This window comes from Syngnathoides biaculeatus, chromosome 3 (genome assembly GCF_019802595.1).
Source record: "Syngnathoides biaculeatus isolate LvHL_M chromosome 3, ASM1980259v1, whole genome shotgun sequence".
In the NCBI taxonomy this organism is placed as follows: domain Eukaryota; kingdom Metazoa; phylum Chordata; class Actinopteri; order Syngnathiformes; family Syngnathidae; genus Syngnathoides; species Syngnathoides biaculeatus.
Window position 1 is genome coordinate 7,140,852 of NC_084642.1, and position 21,834 is coordinate 7,162,685.

At 40.8% G+C, this 21,834-nt stretch overlaps 1 protein-coding gene across 2 annotated transcripts in view; it reads left to right on the forward strand.

Moving 5' to 3' along the window:
* The window catches only part of LOC133497795 (polycystin-1-like protein 2), a 57,592-nt gene that overhangs the window by 31,361 nt on the left and 4,397 nt on the right, over positions 1-21,834 (forward strand). The window contains exons 38-42 of one of the 2 annotated variants that reach the window (XM_061813968.1): positions 52-212; positions 406-616; positions 1,033-1,134; positions 1,234-1,365; positions 2,923-3,723. In XM_061813968.1, coding sequence (XP_061669952.1) covers positions 52-212; positions 406-616; positions 1,033-1,134; positions 1,234-1,365; positions 2,923-3,111 — 795 coding nt within the window. In that variant the 3' untranslated portion in view covers positions 3,112-3,723. Of the gene's footprint in view, positions 1-51; positions 213-405; positions 617-1,032; positions 1,135-1,233; positions 1,366-2,922; positions 3,724-21,834 lie in introns of those variants that run through there. The other variant, XR_009794107.1, reaches the window with a different exon arrangement.

Consider the following 21,834-nt stretch of genomic DNA (forward strand, 5'->3'; position numbering starts at 1 on the left):
AAGTAAATTGAGCTATGTCAACGTTGCGCTGTATTTCCAATGTCCTGGCAGGCGAAGCTCATAAAGCAACAGAGATGGTCTTATTTCAAGAGTAAATTGAATCTGCTCGAGCTGGCAATCATCCTTCTCAGTTGGAGCGCCCTCTCCATCTTTATCAAGAGGACTCTGCTGGGGAAGCGTGACATGGAGTACTACCAGAACCACAAAGACCAGTAGGTTGAAAACATTGCTGCACGCCGGAGACGTACGAAGCAAAAACAGTTCACATTATGTACTCCTCAAGTGTTTGGATTGCTTGTACAAGTAAATTAAAGTTGGTATTTTTTGAATGTTGAAAGAATAGTCAAGCATATCATTTTTACTCAGTAACTTTCATCGAATGGTAAGATAATGCAATGTCTCCAGGTACGCCAGTTTTCATGAGACGGCCAAGGCTGATGCAGTGCTGGGCTATCTGATCGCCTTCCTGGTGCTGTTGGCCACGGTGAAACTGTGGCACCTGCTGAGACTCAACCCCAAGCTGCACATGATCACAGCAACACTCCAGCGGGCCTGGACTGATATCTCGGGCTTCCTGGTGGTCATGACCATCATGTTTCTGGCCTACTCCATCGCCGTGAGCTCTTTCCCACACTGCTCGAGATGATGTTTGTCTTTGGTGGATTGATGTTCTGTCAACAAAGCCTAAAGAATTATGTCATCATGATTCTTAGGTGCTGTGGAAGTACAGGGTAGCGCCCCCACTGAATGAATCAAACGAAATCATAAAGCAAAATTCGTTTTAAGTCAGAGTTATTAATAAATTACCACTAAGTAGAATCACTTATGTGCCACTTACACATTCCCAAATTCAAATTTCTACATTTGAGCACATTTTGACTCAGAGGTCTTTATTATTGTCCATTTCTTGGCATATTTTCCCCTTGAGTTGACACAAATCATCAGCGATAAAAACCTAGGTACGGTATATCCCTCTAACTTTATACCTACATTTGCGCCCCCTGCAGCTAATGTTTTTATTTTGTTTGTCAGTCTAACCTGATGTACGGGTGGAAGCTGTATTCCTACCACACTCTATTTAACGCTGCCCAGACCATGGTCAGCCTGCAGCTGGGAATCTTTAACTACGACGAGGTAAAAGACGGCCTCTATCAACTTCAAAACCCTCAGATTAGGACGTGATCGCTGCGTCTTGATGAACTATATATTTGTCTTCCTCGTTGTGTCTCCAAGATTCTCAATTACAACCCCGTCCTGGGCGCCTTCCTTATCGGCTCCTGCATCGTGTTTATGACGTTTGTGGTGCTCAATCTCTTCATTTCTGTCATCCTTGTGGCCTTCAGTCAAGAGCAGATACATCACAAGGTAATTCGCTCACAACAATCGAATCCCAAATTACAGTACCAATACGGTTCTCGACATTGTCAATGATTGATAAAAGCAAATTTATATGAGAGTGATTGTTAAAAAAATGGCATTTATTGGGATGATGCTGCAGTTTCTTTTCGATTTTAGTTGTTAATTCCAATAAAATGTTGGCAGAGCAGCTAACATTTTTTGTTAAACTGACAAAAATAAAATTAACACAATGGGAATATACAAGGCGGCACGGTGGATCAGCTGGTAAAGCGTTGGCCTCACAATTCTGAGGACCCCCGTTCGATCCTGGCCCCACCTGTGTGGAGTTTGCATGTTCTCCCCGTGCCTGCGTGGGTTTTCTCCAGGCACTCCGGTTTCCTCCCACATCCCAAAAACATGCAACATTAATTGGACACTCTAAATTGCCCCTAGGTGTGATTGTGAGTGCGGCTGTTTGTCTCGATGTGCTCTGTGATTGGTTGGCAACCAGTTCAGGGTGTACCCCGCCTCCTGCCCGTTGACAGCTGGGATAGGCTCCAGCACTACCCCCGACCCTCGTGAGGATAAGCGGGAAAGAAAATGGATGGATGGGAATATACAGTTGAAGTGATGTCAGGCAATGACACTGTGAACCTTTTTTTTTTTAAATAATAACACAACATAAACTAAGGCAAATTTCCAAAATAAATGATCTTTAATTAGTTGGTTTATTTACAAATGTAAAAAAAAAACAGCACAATTTGTTCACAGGCAGAAATTGTTGATTATATAATTCTAGTGAATTTTGACAGGTAGGTTTTCCCACATTTCATAACTTGAAAACAATGTACGACAACTTTAATACTCATCTTTATATGTAGATTGATTTTTCGTCACCGTGCTGCTTTTGAGTGCCTATAGCTCAATTTGCATTCATTTGCTGCAGTTGACCTACTAGTTTTATTATATTTTATTGTTAATCATCCCAGAGCATAACATTTTGCAAACACAGACCAAATAAAGGTAGTTTCTTAACAAGAAAATACTCAAGTAAAATTGGAAAATATTTCTCATTAAAACTACCGACTCGTACAATGTATCCAAAATGTTCCTTGAGCAAATGTAACTATTGGTCACAGGAGTCAAACTCAAGGCCCGGGGGCCAGATCCGGCCCGCTGCATGATTTTATGTGGCCCCCGAAGGCAAATCATGTGTATCAACTTCCATGATTTTTCTGTTGAAATCTGTACCAAGATTTCAAATTGTCCTATCACAAATGATAACGTTGAGAAATTACAAGCCAAACAGCAATAGTTGGAAAAACCCATTACCCTTGAGTTCTGATTCCAAAAGTAGTTCATAAATTTCATGTGTAAATATGATGAGGCGGTTAAAGATTTTTATGGTTTCACAGCCATAACGGCCCTTTGAGGGAAACCGCAAGTACAATGTGGCCCGCGACAAAAATGAGTTTCACACCCCTGCTATAGGTGGTTGCTGTCCACTTCTGACTTTATTAATATGTATACAAAATGATCCGTCAATACTGTTCCTGACACTGAATGGTTTGTGATTGATGACAGCCATCCGAGGAGGAAGAGATAGTGGACCTGATGATGATGAAACTTTGTAGTCTGTTTGGAATGAAATCTAAGAGCAAGCAAGGGGACGACGGCGCGACCGAGAAGAACGGACTTTCGTCTGCTTCCGATAACGGAATCTCTACAATTACGCCGGGTTGTCTTGATAAGGACTCGTATGTTCAACTTTAGTCCAATTTATCATAATATACTACAGCTAATATTGTTGCTACTGTTGTGGCTTTTCCGCATTTGCTTCTGCATGACAGCTCATGTATGTGCTTTATTAATTATGTTCTTTAGGTGTGTCTCTATTGTAAGAGAAGCTGCATCAGTTACTAATTGTAGGAATTAATATGTATTGTACACATTCAAGCACTCAAGATAAGTTGCTGTGCATTTAAAGCCGGTTATGATTCTATTGAGTAGAATAATATTTGCTCAAAGTGGCATTTTGTATTCATAACAGTGTCGATGCTTAGATCCTGAAAATGTTTTTGTTATTCTGGAAACCGCTCACCACGAAAAAAAAATCAAATGTCGTTAACTGTGCATCATAAACATTAGCTGGTGAAAATAGCTGAAAACATATATTTAAGCAATATATAGTGTTTATATTGGCGGTATTATTAGATAACAACAAAAAAAAAACAACAAAAATGCTTGAAGTGTGCTTTCAAATTAATGTACTGCATTATAATCTGGACAGATTTAAACAACAGTACGGGGTTTATTTGTACATTAATGTATTAGATACAATTAAGAAGACAAAGGAATAAAGCCAGTAAGTGTTGAAACGCTTTACGAGAAAATATTATTTCCTAGTTATTAGTTCTGAATATTTCCAAGTTATTAAATTGGGTATGTAAATATGGTATACGGAGTCTACTTTGGCCACAATGAAATGTTTTGTCCGTTTGGGTCTCTTCAGTGGTACTGAAAGAAAATCACTGCCTGGGTGTGGTTCCATTTTATTTAATTTTTAACTTGAGACATTTTTATTTCATCTTAAATAACTGTTGTGTTTTAAGCATTTATATAGGTACAGTTTTGTGACTTATTCAAGTACAGTTTCTTTATTCTCTTCATTTTCTTATATTTCCTGAAGCACTTGGGAAGAAAATTAAAAAATACAATCAAAAATCAACTGGCAATGGCAACTGACACGCTGTACAATTAACCGGTTTATTCATCTGTTTTGCTGGTGGTTTCTGGAATGTGCATTAAATTGAAATTATTGAACTATGTAATCCTTAAAATAAAAGAAAGGAAGAATGCTGGCAAACAAAAGTCCCCGTAAGTATTTTTACCCATTTGTGCGATTTGTTGACTCAGTTCAAATTATGTAATTATGTGTATTTATATTTCAAAGGAAAATACATGGTCTAGTGTGTTTTCATCTGTGTGTGCATCGCAATGTGTTCCATTCAACCTCCGATCGCCACAGGCTCTACTACCTGTTTAGTCTTGAAATTGCCCCCCCCCCCAAAAAAAATAGAATAAAAAATGAATAGTCCTTTCAAATGTTGGTCTCTAACTCGCCCTTCAATTTGGGAACAATCCATTGTTTTCCAACGTTTGTTTACTTTGTTTTCAACAATATATGTTGGGAAAGGAGTACGATCAGGGGTGTCAAACTTATTTTTTTCATTTTCCCCTCAGGGGGCCATCATGACAATGAAAGCAAACCCCCATTATAATCTTTCATACACACAACAAATTGAGGAAAAGCTAATTTTAAAATCAGAAGAATGATAGCTATTTTTCAAGTTACCTTAAACAAGTTTATTGTAGCAAAAAAAAATCTATCTAAATTTTATTGTTCATTACATGTGATAATTTTGAATTTTTGTTCAGATTTTAGGACGAGTCATGGAAGTTGACATGATTTCTTTTTGTGGTCCACATAAGATAAAGGTGGCGGGCCACATCTGGCCCGCGATCCTTGTTTTTGACACCCATGGAGTACATATTGACGTGTTCGATTTTTTTTTTTTAATTATTTATTATTATTTTTTTTTAATATTGAACAATGAACGTGGTGAAGTGTCGAACTTTTATTCGTGGTGGTGTGACGTTTTGCGTCACCTGTGTGGGCGCGGCCCCGGGCGCCTCTGGCACTGGGGGTCGACGGTGGCTGGGAAGGGCGGACTGAGGGGCGGGGACGACTAGCGTGCGAGCCCGAGCGAGAGTCGCCAGACGGACGGACACTCGTCGGACACGTTTTACGAGCCGGACCGAAGTGGACACATGTTTGGACCCCCTTTTTCCCCCCCTTTTTTTCCACTCGCACAAACGGACAGAGTCGCGGTGACGTCACGCATTGGCCAAGCAGCGCCCGGCTTCCGCCCTCTTGAGGGATTGCGATGCCCTCTGACTTTGTCGCACGTTTCAGCGGGGAGCTCGACCTCGAATTGCCCGGAACCTTTTGCTCTAAAGGTAACAGCATCTCTCTCTTTCTCTGACGCTGAATGTTTTTATTTTCATCGTGAATTGTTGTATTTTTCGCTTGCGCTCTGACACCTGACGTGGAACGCCCCCCTTCCTTAAGAAGAGAAGCCCGGGCTGCTACGCTCGCTCCGGTCGGACCAGTTTCGCCGATTGTGACAACAATGTCGCTTGTTCACAAGTTGACCCGTAAACACGAGCGTGTGCTCGGTATATGGTGGGCTAAACAAGCCCCGGGTAGGTTAGTTTGGAGACAGTTAAATGAGAATGCTAGTAGAACGACTGTTTCGCTGGTCCTGTGTTTCGTCAATACTACAAGACAGTCCTATACAGTATTCTCTCAGGACAAGTTTGACACACGAGTAGAACCAAAAGGTGCACTAGTTGTAGTCTTCAAGCTACTTGTACTACTAGTGAAGCACTAGATGGTAAGAAGTTGGAAGTTTCTAATGTCACTAATTACTAGTAGCACACAGTTTTCAGTGTACTGTTTTGCCTTGACAGTAACATGTTGTGCTAATATGCAAACATGGTCCTAAGAATAAGGATTAAGATTCATGTACTAGTACGCTTTTTGTCCTGGTTAGTGAGACTGTTTTACTAAGGTCAGAAGAAGTGACATTGCGTCTTTGTAGAGCTAGAGAAAGCCTATGACAGAGTACCAAGAGAGGAACTGTGGTACTGCATGCGGAAGTCCGGTGTGGTGGAGAAATATGTTAGAATAGTACAGGACATGCATGAGGGTAGCAGAACAGCGGTGAGATGTGCTGTAGGTGTGTGAGAAGGATTTAAGGTGGAGGTGGGACTGCATCAGGGATCCGCTCTGAGCCCCTTCCTGTTTGCGGTAGTAATGGTTAGGCTGACAGATGAGGTTAGACTGGAATCCCCTTGGACCATGATGTTCGCAGATGATATTGTGATCTGCAGTGAAAAGCAGGGAGCAGGTGGAAGAACAATTAGAAAGATGGAGGCACGCACTGGAAAGGACAGGAATGGAGGTTAGCCGAAGTAAAACAGAGTATATGTGCATGAATGAGAGGGGCAGAGGGGGAACAGTGAAGAGATAGTGAGGGTGGACGCCTTCAAACACTTGGGGTCAACAATGCAGAGTGTGGTAAAGGAGTGAAGAAACGGGTCCAAGCGGGGTGGAACAGTTGGCGGAAGGTGTTTGGTGCTCTATGTGACAGAAGAATCTCCACTAGAATGAAGGGCAAAGTCTATAAAACAGTGGTGAGGCCGACCATGATGTACGGATGAGAGATGGTGGCACTGAAGAAACAACAGGAAGCAGAACTTGAGGTAGCAGAAATGAAGATGTTGAGGTTCTCGCTCGGAGTGAGCAGGTTGGATAGAATTAGAAATGAGCTCATTAGAGGGACAGCCAAAGTTGGATGTTTTGGAGACAATGTTAGAGAAAGCAGACTTCGATGGTTTGGACATGTTCAGAGGCGAGAGAGTGAGTATGTTGGTAGAAGGGTGCTGAGGATGGAGCTGCCAGGAAAAAGAGTGAGCGGAAGACCAAAGAAAAGGTTGAGGGATGTTGTAAGGGAGGACATGAAGATTGTGGGTGTCAGAGAGGAAGATGCACGAGATAGGCTTAGTTGGAAAAAGATGACACGTTGTGGCGAAGAAGTGAGACTGTCTTACTAGTAGTCACCCTCCCCCCCACTACTGTATGACATTTCTCCACAGTAGTAGGACAACTACTCACTACTACCAATGAGGCAAAACAGTCTACTAGTTGACATTTGCACACTACTAGTAATGCTAGTGATATTGTAAAATTCTGCTCGTTCATATCTACCACACAGTCGTCTAATATACAGTTTTACCTCTCTAGTATCAAGTAGTTGTCATACTAGTGAGGACAAAGTAGTTAGTAATCCATGGACCTCGGGCTGGTGTCAGTGCCAGTGTTTACATACATCAATGAAGCCTGTGTCCAGTTTTGAACACATTCACATTCATAAAACACGTTTACAAACTAGCAAATATAAAGTGTGAATGCTGAGCTGAAATGTTGCGGAATCAATTGCATTTTGTCAGACCTGAAGTGTGAATCGGCCAAGAGATGTGGAAGAGGGAGTTGGTTATGTGAACTAGTATGTAAAAGGTTTTTTTTTTTTTTTTTTCCCTGGGTCAGAAAATGTGGAACTGTGAAAACTGGAAAAAATGGTTCCAAAGTTGTCCTGGTCTTTTTAAATTTTCAGTTTTGAATAGTTTGAGTCAGTTGTGAAAAGGTGCTGAAAATGATAAAAATAACGTAGAATCTAATGGAAATAGATCCATTCTGAGGACTTGGGCTTTGGACCAGTAGGGTTAGAGATCAATGTCTCGCTGGGGACAAAATGCAAAAATTGCAACAGGTTGTTGGCAAAATGCTTGTCTGCTTCCTGGCTACTGTTGAGGTATGCTTGAGCAAGGCACCGTCAGGTCAGGAAGTGAAGCTCTGTTTGCATGGAAAGCTGTTTGGACATTCATTATCATGTTTTAAGGTGCACTAGAACTTTGTCTTCACTAGCAAGACAATTCAGAGGCCTGGTTAAATGACAATGGTGCACTCGGGTTATGACTGTCTGACTATTAAAAAATGGAATGCTACCAGTGCCACTTTTGGCCGACTGGTATGCAAATAAACCTCACCAGTAAACAACTGTCCTGCACTAGTAACACTACCAGGCCCAACAAGTAGAGCATTTGTCATGGACTAAAGGGTTGTTTTCACTGTCGTCACATTTTTTGGTGAATTGCGCGCCGCCATTTAATCTCCCTACCTAACACGTACCAGTGTTGTCGCCTGCGGAATGCTCTCCGTTACTGTTTGTGTTTTTGTGTTTCACGGGCGTCTCGGGACTCTAGTACACAAGAGAGGACTTGCTAGAGAGCCACCTTCTGACTTTTTTTCGACAACTCTCGCCAATTCGTCGAAGCTTTTTCCAGAGTTGCTCGTCGGCGCGCGCTTAAAAGCCTCGCGACGAAGAGGCTCGCGATCCGGTACACAAGTCCGACTGGAAAAGCGGGGACATCGTCTAACGCTCCCGCCGAAAGACTTTGGACGTTCTGCGGCTCTGTACCGACGCTGCTATCACGCTGCCCGGGCTTCAACCGCCACCTGTCGTGTGTGATCGCGTCACCGAGCTAACAAGCTTAATCGATACTCTTTTTCAAAAGGCCAACATTGTGGTTAAGATCTTTTTTTTTGTTAGTCGCTTGAAAGATTCGAGAATTTTGTGAAATACTCAATTATTTTATTCTTTTGTCTTACTGACATTGTCATCAAATTTTAAACAAATAATAAACATTTCACTTTCCTTGTGGTGAAGTAATATACAAGTTTTACTTTTTGAAAAAAATTCAAATGGAGTTTGCCTCGATATTAAAAAAATAATATTCCACCGCCTTTCGTTTTCCAGGTTAACATATAGTATGCTAACCTGGAAAACGAATGTCGGTGGAATATGCTTTTATATCAACAAGAAATGGTGCACGGATGTTACAGAGCTCAGCACACACTGCAGCAATTCTTGTTAGCGACAACACCCTAACTATAAAAAATAAGACTGAACTAACCATTTACGAAGTGTCTTGAGCAGACAAGTGTCCGATCCCACTGCTCCTCCTTCGTGATTTCTGTCTCATAGAATAAAAGTCCCATAATGTGTGTATGCCAGGTAGCCTTGTAGTCAGTCTGGGCTTGATGTGCTGTCGGTCGGGTCTTCAATTAATGCATTTATAAACATAATGTCGTCCATCTTTCGTATGTATGAGTAACGGAGCTCAGGGATCAAAAATGGCCGCCGTTCGAGGCAGCACAACGGGTGACGTCACGTGAAAACAACCCATAGACTCCTGGACTGTACTAGTAGCTCTCAAATCCCCACCAGGAGTTTAGCCTCACTAGTAACATATAGTTGTCCAACTAAGGCTGCAACTATTAATCAAATAACTGTAATAATTTGACTCTATTAATAGTACCAAAATGCACACTAGTAGTTTTGTCTCTTTAGTAACATGTTGTCATTCAGACATTTATTCCACAGCAATGTGAATTTCCTCTTGAGGGATTACCATCAGCATCGTAACCACAGTTCGAGTGAACTTTGTAACTTCAAGCGATACAAAAGTGTTAAAGAAAAAAAAAAGTCCCACCTTTGCTTTTTTTCCACACTTGTGGCATAAAGCAAAGGTGACACACCCATTTAATTGAGTTCCTTTTCCCCTGAAGCATAGAAAGGAAGTATTTAGTCATGATTAGTGTGCCACCTGCAATATTCTATCAACTTCATGGACATCAAAAATGCCTTGCTCAGTAAACGCTGAAGCATCCGAGCTTTCCATTTGTTCGGTGAAGTTTTTGATTGCAAAAGCAAATCTCTAAATAGTTCTCTCTTCTTGACACCCAACTAGAGGCTGGTCAATCATTAAAGGTCTGGCCGCGCAGTGCGTGTGTAAACCCTGCCTTAAATTGCTGTATTAATATTGACTCTGCTGTGTTAAGCAAACTGACGGGCATGCGCCCCAAAATACTCGATTTCCTAGAAAAGTTGTTGTTATGTTGGGGTGGGGGGGGTGACAAGTTGCGATCAAACAACATATTTGGTATGGTTTGTTGCAATGATTCTGTAGTTCTGATATAAATCTGAAAAGCTGTTACCTGAATGTAGTTTGCTTAACGTTAGTCCCACGTATTACACTGTGGTCTGCTTCGACAAACATGGCTTCCTGTAATATACGCTCGGCAACCGAGCACGTGAAAGCGATACGGATCTACAGTGAGGAAAATAAGTATTTGAACACCCTGCTATATTGGAAGTTCTCCCACTGAGATATCATGGAGGGGTCTGAAAGTTTCATCGTAGGTGCATGTCCACTGTGAGAGAGATGATCTAAAAAGAAAAATCCAGAAATCACAATGTATGATGTTTTAGCGATTTATTTGTGTGATACAGCTGCAAGTATTTCAACACCTATCAGCTGGAATTCTGGAAGAAGCTAAACATGATGGTCAATCTCAATCAGAGTGGAGCCCCATGCAAGATATCACCTTGTGGGGTCTTAATGATCCTTAGAAAGGTGAGGAATCAGACCGGGACTACACGACAGGACTTGGTCAATGACCTCAAAAGATTTTGGACCACCGTTTCCAAAGTGACTGTTGGTAATACACCAAGATGTCATGGTTTGAAATCATGCATGGCACGGAAGGTACCCCTGCTTAAACCAGCACATGTCAAGGCCTGTCTTAAGTTTGCCAATGACCTTTTGGATGAGACAGAGGAGTCATGGGAGAAGGTTTTGTGGTCAGATGAGACCAAAATGGAACTTTTGGATCATAATTCCACTAACCGTGTTTGGAGAATGACGAATGATGAGTTCCATCCCAAGAACACCATCCCTACTGTGAAGCATGGGGGTGATAGCATCATGCTTTGGGGGTGTTTTTCTCCACTTGGGACAGAACAACTGCACTGTGTTAAGGAGAGGATGACCGCGGCCATGTATTGTGAGATTTTGGGGAACAACCTCTTTCCCTCAGTCAGAGAATTGAAGATGGGTCGTGGCTGGGTCTTTCGACATGACAATGACCCAAAGCACCCATCCAGGAAAACCAAGGAGTGCCTCCATAAGAAGCATATCAAGGTTCTAGTGTGGCCTAGCCAGTCTCTCTTGTGATTTCTGGATTTTTCTTCTTAGATTATCTCTCTCACAGTGGACATGCACCTATGATGAAAATTTCAGACGCCTCCATGATTTCTGAGTGGGAGAACTTGGAATATAGCACAGTGTTCAAATACTTATTTTCTTCACTGTAAATTTACTCAATTTTGTGCTACTTTCTCTCGTTGGGGACATATCATCGTCCCAAGATCTTTATCATTTTTATTAAAACAATTCACAACATCCTTTTGGGTTTTCTCAACAAATCTGACATATTTGGCTTTCAGTGACCGGCAGTGTTTCATGTCAAAGTTTTGTGGATTGTTCACCAACACAATCATCTTTTGAATCTCATTGATTTAATCATTGACTTTGAACAAACCCTAGTAAAAAAGACCAGTCTGGATCAGATGAAAATATCACCTGCTCTCGTGTTTACTGCACACTTGTGACTCTGCTTCAACCGCACAATTTAATATGCGAGTGGTTTGACACCTTTAGGCGCACTTGGACATTGTACACAATACCAAAGAAACTTTAACAATCAAATGGAGTCCCTCTGCGGAATTCTAACGGACCTCGGATACTCCTAAAGAACATCTTTACATCATCGACAGCCACACATATAAAAAGTTGAAGTTACCCTCATAAAAGAGTTGTCCACTCATGCACCTCCTTTTTTTTTTAACATTAAACTAAGGGCATCTGAGATTTAGGGGAACTTTTTTCTGGAATTTTTTGTTGGTTTGCAGATTATACAACATTTTTAACCTCAAGGTTCCATTGTAAAAGTGTATCCAATTTTGTAAAATTGTTTTATGGCATAAATTAGGCTCCCAGAGCCCAATTTGAGCTGGTGGTCAGGCTTTGTGCCTTGAGTGTTGGCCATTTTCTCCAGTCCACCAGCTGCATGATGTTTGTGAGAAATGAAGGCGACTGTTGTTGTATTATTTTCCTTTGAACATAATTCATTTTCACGGAAAGTGTTGCTTTGGAGCAAGCTTTGCTTCAGTGGTTAATGTGTTGGGATGTATTTCAACTCCTCCTCAAAGTTCAAGTTGTGTTGAGGAGTGTTTTATGCCATTTGTATCAAGCCCAAATAGGCATTTGAAATGTTTTTAATATAGATATGGCTTTGGATTTGTCAATCAGCTGCGAAAAACCCAGAGCACCTGTGAGATCTAACATCTCATCCTCAGGTTTCCCTCCACAGCGAGATGCATCTGACGTCATTAAATATTAAGTGGGGGCGAGCTTGGCCATCAAGGCAATTTCCATTGGCAGATGCGAGCCTGCAGTTCAGGTGTGAGGAGGCAGTTCGACCTAATGTTCCCATCTTGATATAAACCCTCGCTGAGAGGTGCTGTTGTGCTGTGAAGACTGCGAGAAAGGTTCAACTCATGCTTTCTTGATATGATCAAGAAATCCAGTAAAAACAATGTCAACAAATCTTTCAGAACCTGACAAGTTTTGAGTCACAAACTGTCAAAGAAAACGATAAACATTGATTGAATTTAACAAGACTGTCATGTTAGACAAGTGCTGGGTGATTAATCGATCGAAGTGATTCATTGTTTTTATTTTTTGTTTTCCTTTTTTTTCCAAACAATTTTACCCCTTAGAGCACAGGTGTCAAACTCAAGGCCCAGGGGCCAAATTCAGCCCTCCAAATCATTTTTCGTGGCCCGCAAATGTAAATCATATGCATGAACCGGCATGATTCTTATTGTCATATGGAATAGATATTTGCAGCCATGGTTTTATTACTAAAACACATTTTTGCAGTACAGTAACTTCAAGAACAGTTGCAATCTACAGTTGTACCACTAATTATTAAATTAATTCGTTCTGGAAGTCATTTCGTAATGTGAATTTTTCAAAAGTAGAAGCACTTTTTATATGTAAATGTATATGTAAATTTAAACTGTGCTGACTGAAGACATTATTTTTTTAAATTTACCTTTATTATGAATGACTGTTTATACAGTATGTTGAATAAACCTACCATAATTGGTCATGTATAATGGACATTTTTTTCCCAAAATATTTTTTAAAATTCAATACAGCACATTATATTTAGGTAGAAATTAAAAATAAAACAAAATCACATTATATAGTCATATACAGTTATATAGGGTGATGAAAAAGTTCTACATTTACATTTCAATATGATATTCAAGGGTGGCACAGTGGTGCATCTGATTAGACTTTTGGCCTCGGAGTTCTGAGGTGCAGGGTTCAAATCCTGGGCCGCCTGTGTAGAGTTTGCATGCTCTCCCCGTGCCTACATGGGTTTTCTCCGGGCACTCCGGTTTCCTTCCACATCCCAAAAACACGCATTCATTAGAGACTCTAAATTGCCCTTCAGTGTGACTGTGTATGTGACTGTTGTCTGTCTCTGTGACCTCTTCAAGTGGCTGGCAACCAGCTGCCCGATGACAGCTAGGTTTGGCTCCAGCACTTCCGCGTCCCTTGTGAGGATAAGTGGCCCAGAAAAAGGATGGATGGATGGATATTCAATGTCTGTTACACATTTACATGTACAATATAACAGTAATGTGCGCCGCCAACCTGAGATTCCTGAGCCGCTCGCGTGAGTTTGCCATCTTACGATCATTAGCATATTTGTTGCTATTAAAGAAGAGTCATCACTGCTGCTGAAGAAGTGGGAAACAGCGAAGCCGCGTGGCAGTTCAAATTGGCTGAATCGAATGTGAGATTTGTTGAGGAAGACGAAGGAGAAAATAATCTGTCAAAAAGCACATGGAGGTGGGAGAGTTGCGCAGTTCCAAGGAATGGAGGAAGAGCTGTTACAGATTGTAGCCGAACGAAGGGCAAGAGGCTGCGGTATTAGCACTGTGGAGCTTTGCCTCAAAGCACTGACAATAATGAGGAATAAAGGGAACCAAGACTCTTTGGATTCAAAAAGTGTTGCCTCAAAAACGCCATGAATTGCACAGAGGATGACATGGTGTGTGACGAAGATGGGATTGCTGTTCATGATGCAATGCAGGAGGCACCAGAACTGGACCAAGTCCTTAATGATGAGTTCAACAGTGATGCACCAAAGGTAGCTCGTTTTTTTTTTTAGATTGGAGATGAGTCAGATGCTTCTATTGAAGACTTGGCCAAGGATGTACTATGTAGTGGATAAGATGCACTATGCACAAGTATTTAATACAAAAAATGGGGGTGCACATTATACTTCAGGATGCATTATACACAATAAAATACAGTAAGATTGATTGTAGCAAATATTGTGATAAACAATATACAATCTGCCCCATACAGCAGGTTACCCAAAAGAAGTTAAACACTTAACCGGGGGCTCTGTTTTCTGGTTCAGTCATCAGGTGATAGCACATCACTTTTTACCTGACTACCTCAGGTGGTGGGACTTCACAATAAGAGCATCTGGAAGTTTGCCCATTATTCCCATGGCAGAATAATAAACCGCGGGCTAGAAATACCTCTATATCCCAAAAACTGAGAAGTTTTTCAGTGTAGTGGTGACATTGTGGGAAGGAGTAGGGGGGAGTCTTACTTCATGGTTTTTCACATTTTGCGGGTCGTTCTGGTTTCCATTAACCGTGAAAAACGAGGGATTACTGTACTCAGTTTACGATGTTATTTTTGGGTTATTTCTGTATAGAAACAGCACCTTTTATCCATTTTATGTTCATGATGTTGTTGCATATTAATACCAAAGGGAATATTTTTATTAATATATTGGTTAAATTGTAAAATATTAAAATATTTTATTGAAATGTATTAAAGACTGTGTTTCAAAGCCCATGTATTCCAAGTTTTTAATAGTGTTTTTTTTTTTTTTTTTAATTGATGCCAGGAGGGAAAAAAACGATTAAAATTGTAAATCTGATTTCGGAGGGATATTGTCCAGCCTTAACAAATACTCATTATTAAAACACAGGAAAAATAGATAATTATCTGATGAAATGCTGAGCCAGAGGACAGACAAGTTAATCGTTTTTATTCCCCTCGACTTTATTTCTACGCAAATTTGGGTCATTAAAAGCTTGGAAGAAAACCACTTGCTTTGCAGTAGTTTCTTTAAAAGGAAACCATTTGGAATGAGATAAAAATAATGTTTGTTCGTCTATGAGAGTCCGCTTTTTGTATAACCAGTTGTGTAACCCTGGCTTGGAATAGTCATAGCTTTTCAAAATCTCAATCTTGTGAACAGTGAATATCGGCCCTTGAGCTTATTCTTTTAGTCGAACACCACTTTTACAAATTGATGTTGATTTATGATGCCTCTTGGGAATTTAAGCCCTTATTTCATTGTATGCCAAGTTATGTGGAAAAATTTTGGATACTTGTCAGTTGTATAGATGGTTGCCATATTTCAATCAATACCCTTATTTTTAACTTCCATCAATCAAATTTGAAATTGTAATATAAACTTCCATGCATCATCTGAGCCGCTTATCCTTACGAGGGTCGCGGGAGTGCTGGAGCCGATCCCAGCAGTCATCGGGCAGGAGTCAGTGTACACCCTGAACTGGTTGCTAGCCAATTGCAGGGCACATAGAGACACACAACAGTCACTCTCACAATCTCACTTGCGGACAATTTAGACTCTACAATTAATGCATGTTTTTGGCATGAAGAAAACCTGGAGAAAAGCCATGCAGGCATGGGGAGAACATGCAAACCCCAGACAGGCGAGGCTGGGATTTGAACCCCAGTCCTTGGAACTGTGAGGCAGACACCCTTCAGCCTAGTTTTTTTTCTGTGTTTGTGTATGTGCGTGTGAGTGTGTGTATACTGGCAGCAAGGTGTGATGCAACAAACCTGTGAGCGTAGCAGTAAAAACTGTAGTAATTGAAAGTGGAGCGTTGTTAGGTATTTTTGCTAACTTGTAAGGCGATACCCATCATCAAAATAATTTTGACACTGTCCTGAAATGAGTAAGAGTAGGAGTGGATTTCTGCACTGGCCCACTTTTTACATGCAAAATAGACAAACTGTCTCAGTGAAGTTCTATGGTAGTAATTAGTCATTATTCTGAGATGATCAAGAACATATGCCTACATATTGTTATATTGTCTGTTTTTATGTTATTCCACCATTTGTGTTCGAATATACATTGTAAAACCATAACTATTGACGCTAACCCTCAGCATGTCATTGGCATTTTCTGGAAGGATTATGCTGTTATTAAGGCAATGTAGTTTTAAATTCACCGTGTAATTATCTTTGCGTTCTATTCAGTTTGAGAGTAAACCTAACTGATAGTGGCATTAAATGGCTTGAAACATCTTTTTTGACAAAATCTCAACTATTTGCCAAACTGCTGCTGATTGTACGCCATTCGACTTGAGCGTACTGCGATTATACAGTTCACGTATCTTAAGTTTGTGCTCGCAAGTTGATGGAAAACTGAGCCAAAGTACGGCTCGTATCTCAAAAAATGTGTGTCAGGTCACTTGTATCTCAAGGTTCCACTATATTTTCATAAAACTATACTTAAAATGATATATAGAAAATACATTGCAAATTCTACAATATATTAGATGGAACTAAAATAGTATTCAAGCAAACTAAGAACCGAAGCAGATTAGGATGATATACTGTATTTCAGATATAATCATATGGAGTTCCTGTGCAGGTTCTGATGAGAAACTGGGAGATATGTTCTTATTGAATTTAAATGATTCAGACCACACAAAAGTTGACCTACATTTTTTTTTTTTTTTATGATTTGATGAGTTAATACATCGTCATGGGTCCGTTCCTTCCGTGGCAAGACCAAACTTGGTTGAGATTGACTTAGATTTTCTGTTCTCTCAGTGTCTGCTAATTTCTTATAGATTTTATCACAACATTTCATCAAAGTCTGCGGTGTTTTCAAGCACCCTCTTTGCTTTTCACGAGTCCACGAACTGGCCTTGTGTACTTAGCAGCTGCTAGCCCGAGGGCTCATAGGATATATGTTAATTGGGAGCTCAGACTCGTGATTCATATTTCAGTGCAAATATTTGAATCATTAACCCGGATTATTCGCTCTTGCCAAGATCAAGAGCATGTCACCACAGTGTAGGTCACGTCTCTAAAAGCATTGTAGTTCAATTTATCAAACAAACAAACAAAAAAAAAAAATCCAATGAAAAATACCTTCACCGTGCATGTGGTATAAAAAAAAAAAAAGCAACTTTGCGGGAGGACATGAAAAAGTGCAGAGCAATCTGGGGTGGATCACGCAAGGCGGCTGCGACAGCTTCAGTTACAAAGCAAATTCCAATTGTGCCACCGGGGCGGGGAACCAACAAATAACGCAATGCATTTTCTTCGCTAATTTGCACACTGCACCCTTTTAAACTTTTTGACCAGCAATAATCCTGAAGCCGTTCACGCATGCCAACTTGGAGTTATGGTAATGCCAAAAAATAATGAATAATGCCCATTTGACTTTTGAAGAAAACGATAAGGATACCAAGTACAGAGAGAACATGAGGTTTTTAGACAAAAAGGTCATAGTGGAATTTGAAATGAACTGCCACGAAATAAGAAAAGTGACAGGTGATGCCAGTGGTTTATTTTTATACGGATTGTAGAAATGACTCTTGTTTTGGATCAACAAACTTCAATTGTTGGATATTTTGGCTTGGAGTCAGTGTAAAAACAAAATGGTCACAAGTATTTTATTTATATATATATATCTGCAGGTGAGTATTTCATATACTGGTGTCAATCATTTTCAGGTGGACCACATTAGGACTGTGACAGTTTTCTCATGAGACATAGAGGAGGTGCTGCAGAAGTTTGTTTTTTAATCAGAAAACCATCCTATATTTATTTGAACATGCATGTACTACATATTATTCCAGGTGGGTTTTTTTTAAGTATCTGTGACTTAATGAGTGCCTTAGGATGGAATATGATCGTCCTACTGTGAGTACATTTCCACTTAGTTTACCAGCTATTTTATTGTTTGTTTCGACTTTTTTGTTGTTGTTGTTGTTAACTGATCGAAACAAATTGATTTTTTGAATCTGTTCACATGTTTTAAAGCATTCATTCGCTGTGCCAAGATTTCTTTTTAAATCCGAATGTGTTATTAAAAATAAAATCAATTTGGAAAGAGTACAGCGTGTCAAATTATTGTGTGCACTAATAGCCGTTGGTCAAATATTCTAAGCTTTAGCTTTTTACTGCTACCATCTAAGGAACAAGTTTGACTCAGTTTGACTTCCTGTTTCCTTCCTATAATTTTCATATATACACAGCAAGCTTGATTATTCATTCGTTATGTATGGCTATTTGCTGAAAGCAATTAGCAGTAAGCCATTTAAATGTGAAACAGGTTATTGCTTGCTAGCTGGACAGATCTTTTGCCCAAAATTTCACAACACTGCCTCCTCAATGTTGACTCAATTAAGCAGTTTACATTGTTGGTTGATGATGTCAGACTGGTGGTGAATGTGTGCTTTTTGTTGCTCAAGGCTTTTCCTGTTGCTTCAGCATCACTTTCCTGTGAATCATACAGAAAAAGCTGGTTTGGCACCAGACTCCCCTTTTGATCAGTTCTGTAGGTGCTTCTTTGACATTTTCTGATGGGACTTTCTTCTACTGTGTAGTCATCCCACCTATTCTAGAGGTGTGAGTGAGTGAGTGAGTGAGTGAGTGAGTGAGTGAGTGAGTGAGTGAGTGAGGGAGGGAGGGAGGGAGGGAGGGAGGGAGGGAGGGAGGGAGGGAGGGTTGCCATTGTCTGGTGATCCTGCATGAGAGAGAGTTTGTGTGTGTGTGTGTGTGTGTGTGTGTGTGTGTGTGTGTGTGTGTGTGTGCGTTGTCCTCTTTAAATAGTTTGAATACCCCTCATAATAATTTCAATACCAGACTTCAAGTATAAAAAGCCCAGGTATAGTGTAGCATATACATCCATCATCACATTTCCAAGAGTTTTATTTTAGCAGTCATTTTACAGTTGAATTCATCATGTGTCATGCAACCTTTCCTGAGTAGTGCAGACTGGTGTAGTAATCACAAAACAATGAATCAATAATGAAATGTATGCATTCGTTCATTTTCCAAGCTGCTTGTCCTCATGAGGGTCGCAGGGAGTGCTGGAACCCACCCCAGCTGGAGCGGGGTACACCCTGAACTGGTGGCCAACCAATCACAGGGCACATGGAGGCAGACAACAGTCGCACTCACAATCACACTTAGGGGCAATTTTAGAGTATATGATGTGGGAGGAAACTGGAGTCCCCGGAGAAAAGCCACGCAGGCACGGGGAGAACATGCAAACTTCACACAGGCAGGGCCGGGATTTGAACCCCAGACCGTAGAACTGTGAGGCCAACACTCTACAGCTGCACTGCCACCTTTTTTTTTTTTTGTGTGTGTGTGTGACCCCAATGTTGTCTTATTTAGCAGTTTCACTCTGTTGTGTGCTAATTGACTGTGGTAAACCGTTTATTTTGAAGGTATAAAATTTGACAATGTTTTATGTTGATGATGCCTGACCGTCACAAAGCAGCCCGGGAGGGTTATTTGCCTTTAGTTGTTCATAAAATCTTGCACTGTGAATTAAGCCTTGCCATCAACTGAACCCGTTATCCAGTAATCCGTCATTTTTTTGCGGTTAATTGGTACCAGAACCACCTGTGAAAAGTGGAGAAACTGCGAAGTCGGGGTAAAGTTATTTAATTTTTCTCCTTGTCGTCTTGCTAGGGAATGCCGCATTATATGCTGTCAATGTGGCTTCCCGCTACAGAACTGCTTTTTTTGGGGAAGGCGGGGGTCAGAAATCCGCGATGCACTGAATACGCGATAGGTGATCCGCGAAATACAGAGGGATTACTGTATACTGTACAACTTGGGAAATGCTTCAGATGAACAAGCATGGATTTTAGGCAATGAATGGCTAACTCGCACGTTTGTTGGTATGAAAACTGAGGGCATGTTTGAAAATTCGGACAAAATTTAGACAACCAAATCATATGCAAAGTAGGGCATACAAAGTGACTTTCTGATCTGCACCTTTATCAACTCTTGCCTTGTGGACGTAGAAAAGCAGCTCTAAAGGTTGGTTTTCGAAACAATGCAAGACATTGGACATCCTGGTGTGTAACTCCAAGAGAACTACAAGAATATTCAACTAAAGTACAATAATAATGATTGCGTAACATGGTTATATGGAAACACAGGAAATCCCTGAAATAATACACAAATCGATGAGAAGTGTGTCAGTATTGTGGTTAAAAGAATGTGAGTGGGGATTTTACAAATTTGATTCTTTTTGTTTGTTCACTTGAACTACATATTTCAATTGGGTTTCCTCAGAGGAATGAATTCAACTTGTCTGTTGATCTGTGTTGCTATAGAGCCCCTGGCAGCCATCATGCAGGCTTGGCTGTAAACATTTCAGGGTTGTTGGGTGCTTTGCCGTAGGCCACCACCAGCCCCAATATATTGACACAGTGATCTTAAGTTTGTGTGTCTAATCACTGAACAAAATAGGCAAAATCCCATAGATGAATCTTGCTAAGTTAAAAAAAAAAAATGCCCATATGGTTCAGTCTATCGGTCTCTTTCTGCTTGACAGAATTCTGCATGCGGTTCATACTAACCTGTTGGGCAAGTTTGAGTAAAAGTATGGTGCCATAATCATAGTAAACAAGTCCTGGAAGTGAGCAAAAGGTAGATGGAGTGGGAGGAGGGGTTTTAATCATCCCCCCCAAAAAAACCTACCACGCCCTTGGTGTCGGGGCTAGTAAGTGCAAGCAGCAGGAATGTGAACGTAATGAATGGGATTGTGGGAGTGTGTCCTGCCAGTCACATGGTGAGTGTATTCAAAAAAAAATTTCAGCTTGTCACACTTACCATAACACAGCATGAGACACGGCACGATGATGAAATAATGACGAGCAATATTTGCCTTATGTGTTAAAGCGACAGTCACCGACGTGTAACACAAACTGAGGTAGTGAAGAGAACGCGTAAAGATGATTTTGCCCACCTGAGCAGTATTCTTATGATCTGTTAATTGAGTATAATACTTTATGATGATACCTGCAGACAGACACAAGAAAGTAGCTGTCTTCATTTAGTTGAAAGATTGCATAACATCACTACGACAAAGCTAAAATCCAAACTTGAAGTGGTGTGGTTTGTTGTTGTTTGCACACTGCAGTTGACGTGAAAGGGTGAGTGTTTTGTCACGTGCGGATGAAGAATTGCACTCTTGTCCGCTTACAAGGAAACAAATATTCAGCACTTTTTGCTCTTTCAAAAACATCTAGGGGCTGTGGAAACACTTTGGAACAGTCCAGCCAGTGATGTGAGCGAAGTGAAGTGTACATATTTTCTGCCTTTGCGGTTCGCAATGTGTTTACAGGAAAGGGGCTGCCCACTTGGAGCACATGTTTCTGCATGTGCTGTCTGCGAGTGAGCCCCAAGAAGACTGGAGCTTTATGCGGAAATAGGCTCAGGGAGAATGTTTTTGTATAGGAGGCGGCAGCCTGGCAGGTATGAGAACTTGGGGGAACGGGCATCGCAGCCGATCCCCGAGTATACTGTATGAAGTTCTGGATTAAGCCCCCTTTCTGGGAATCAGCATTCCCTGCTTATCTGGTCTGAGCTGCAAGAGACTAGAGAGCTTTGGGAATGATGGAGCAAAGCCTGTTTTCAGTGCGTCCCGGGTTTTACTTTTGGACTAGGTAAGAGGTAACAATAAGAGGGTTAAGTTTCAAATATTTACTCTCAACCCCAGGGTGCAGCTGCAAGTAATTAAAGCGAGCGGTTGGAAGGGAAGATAATCGGACGACTTTAATGGCTGCTCCA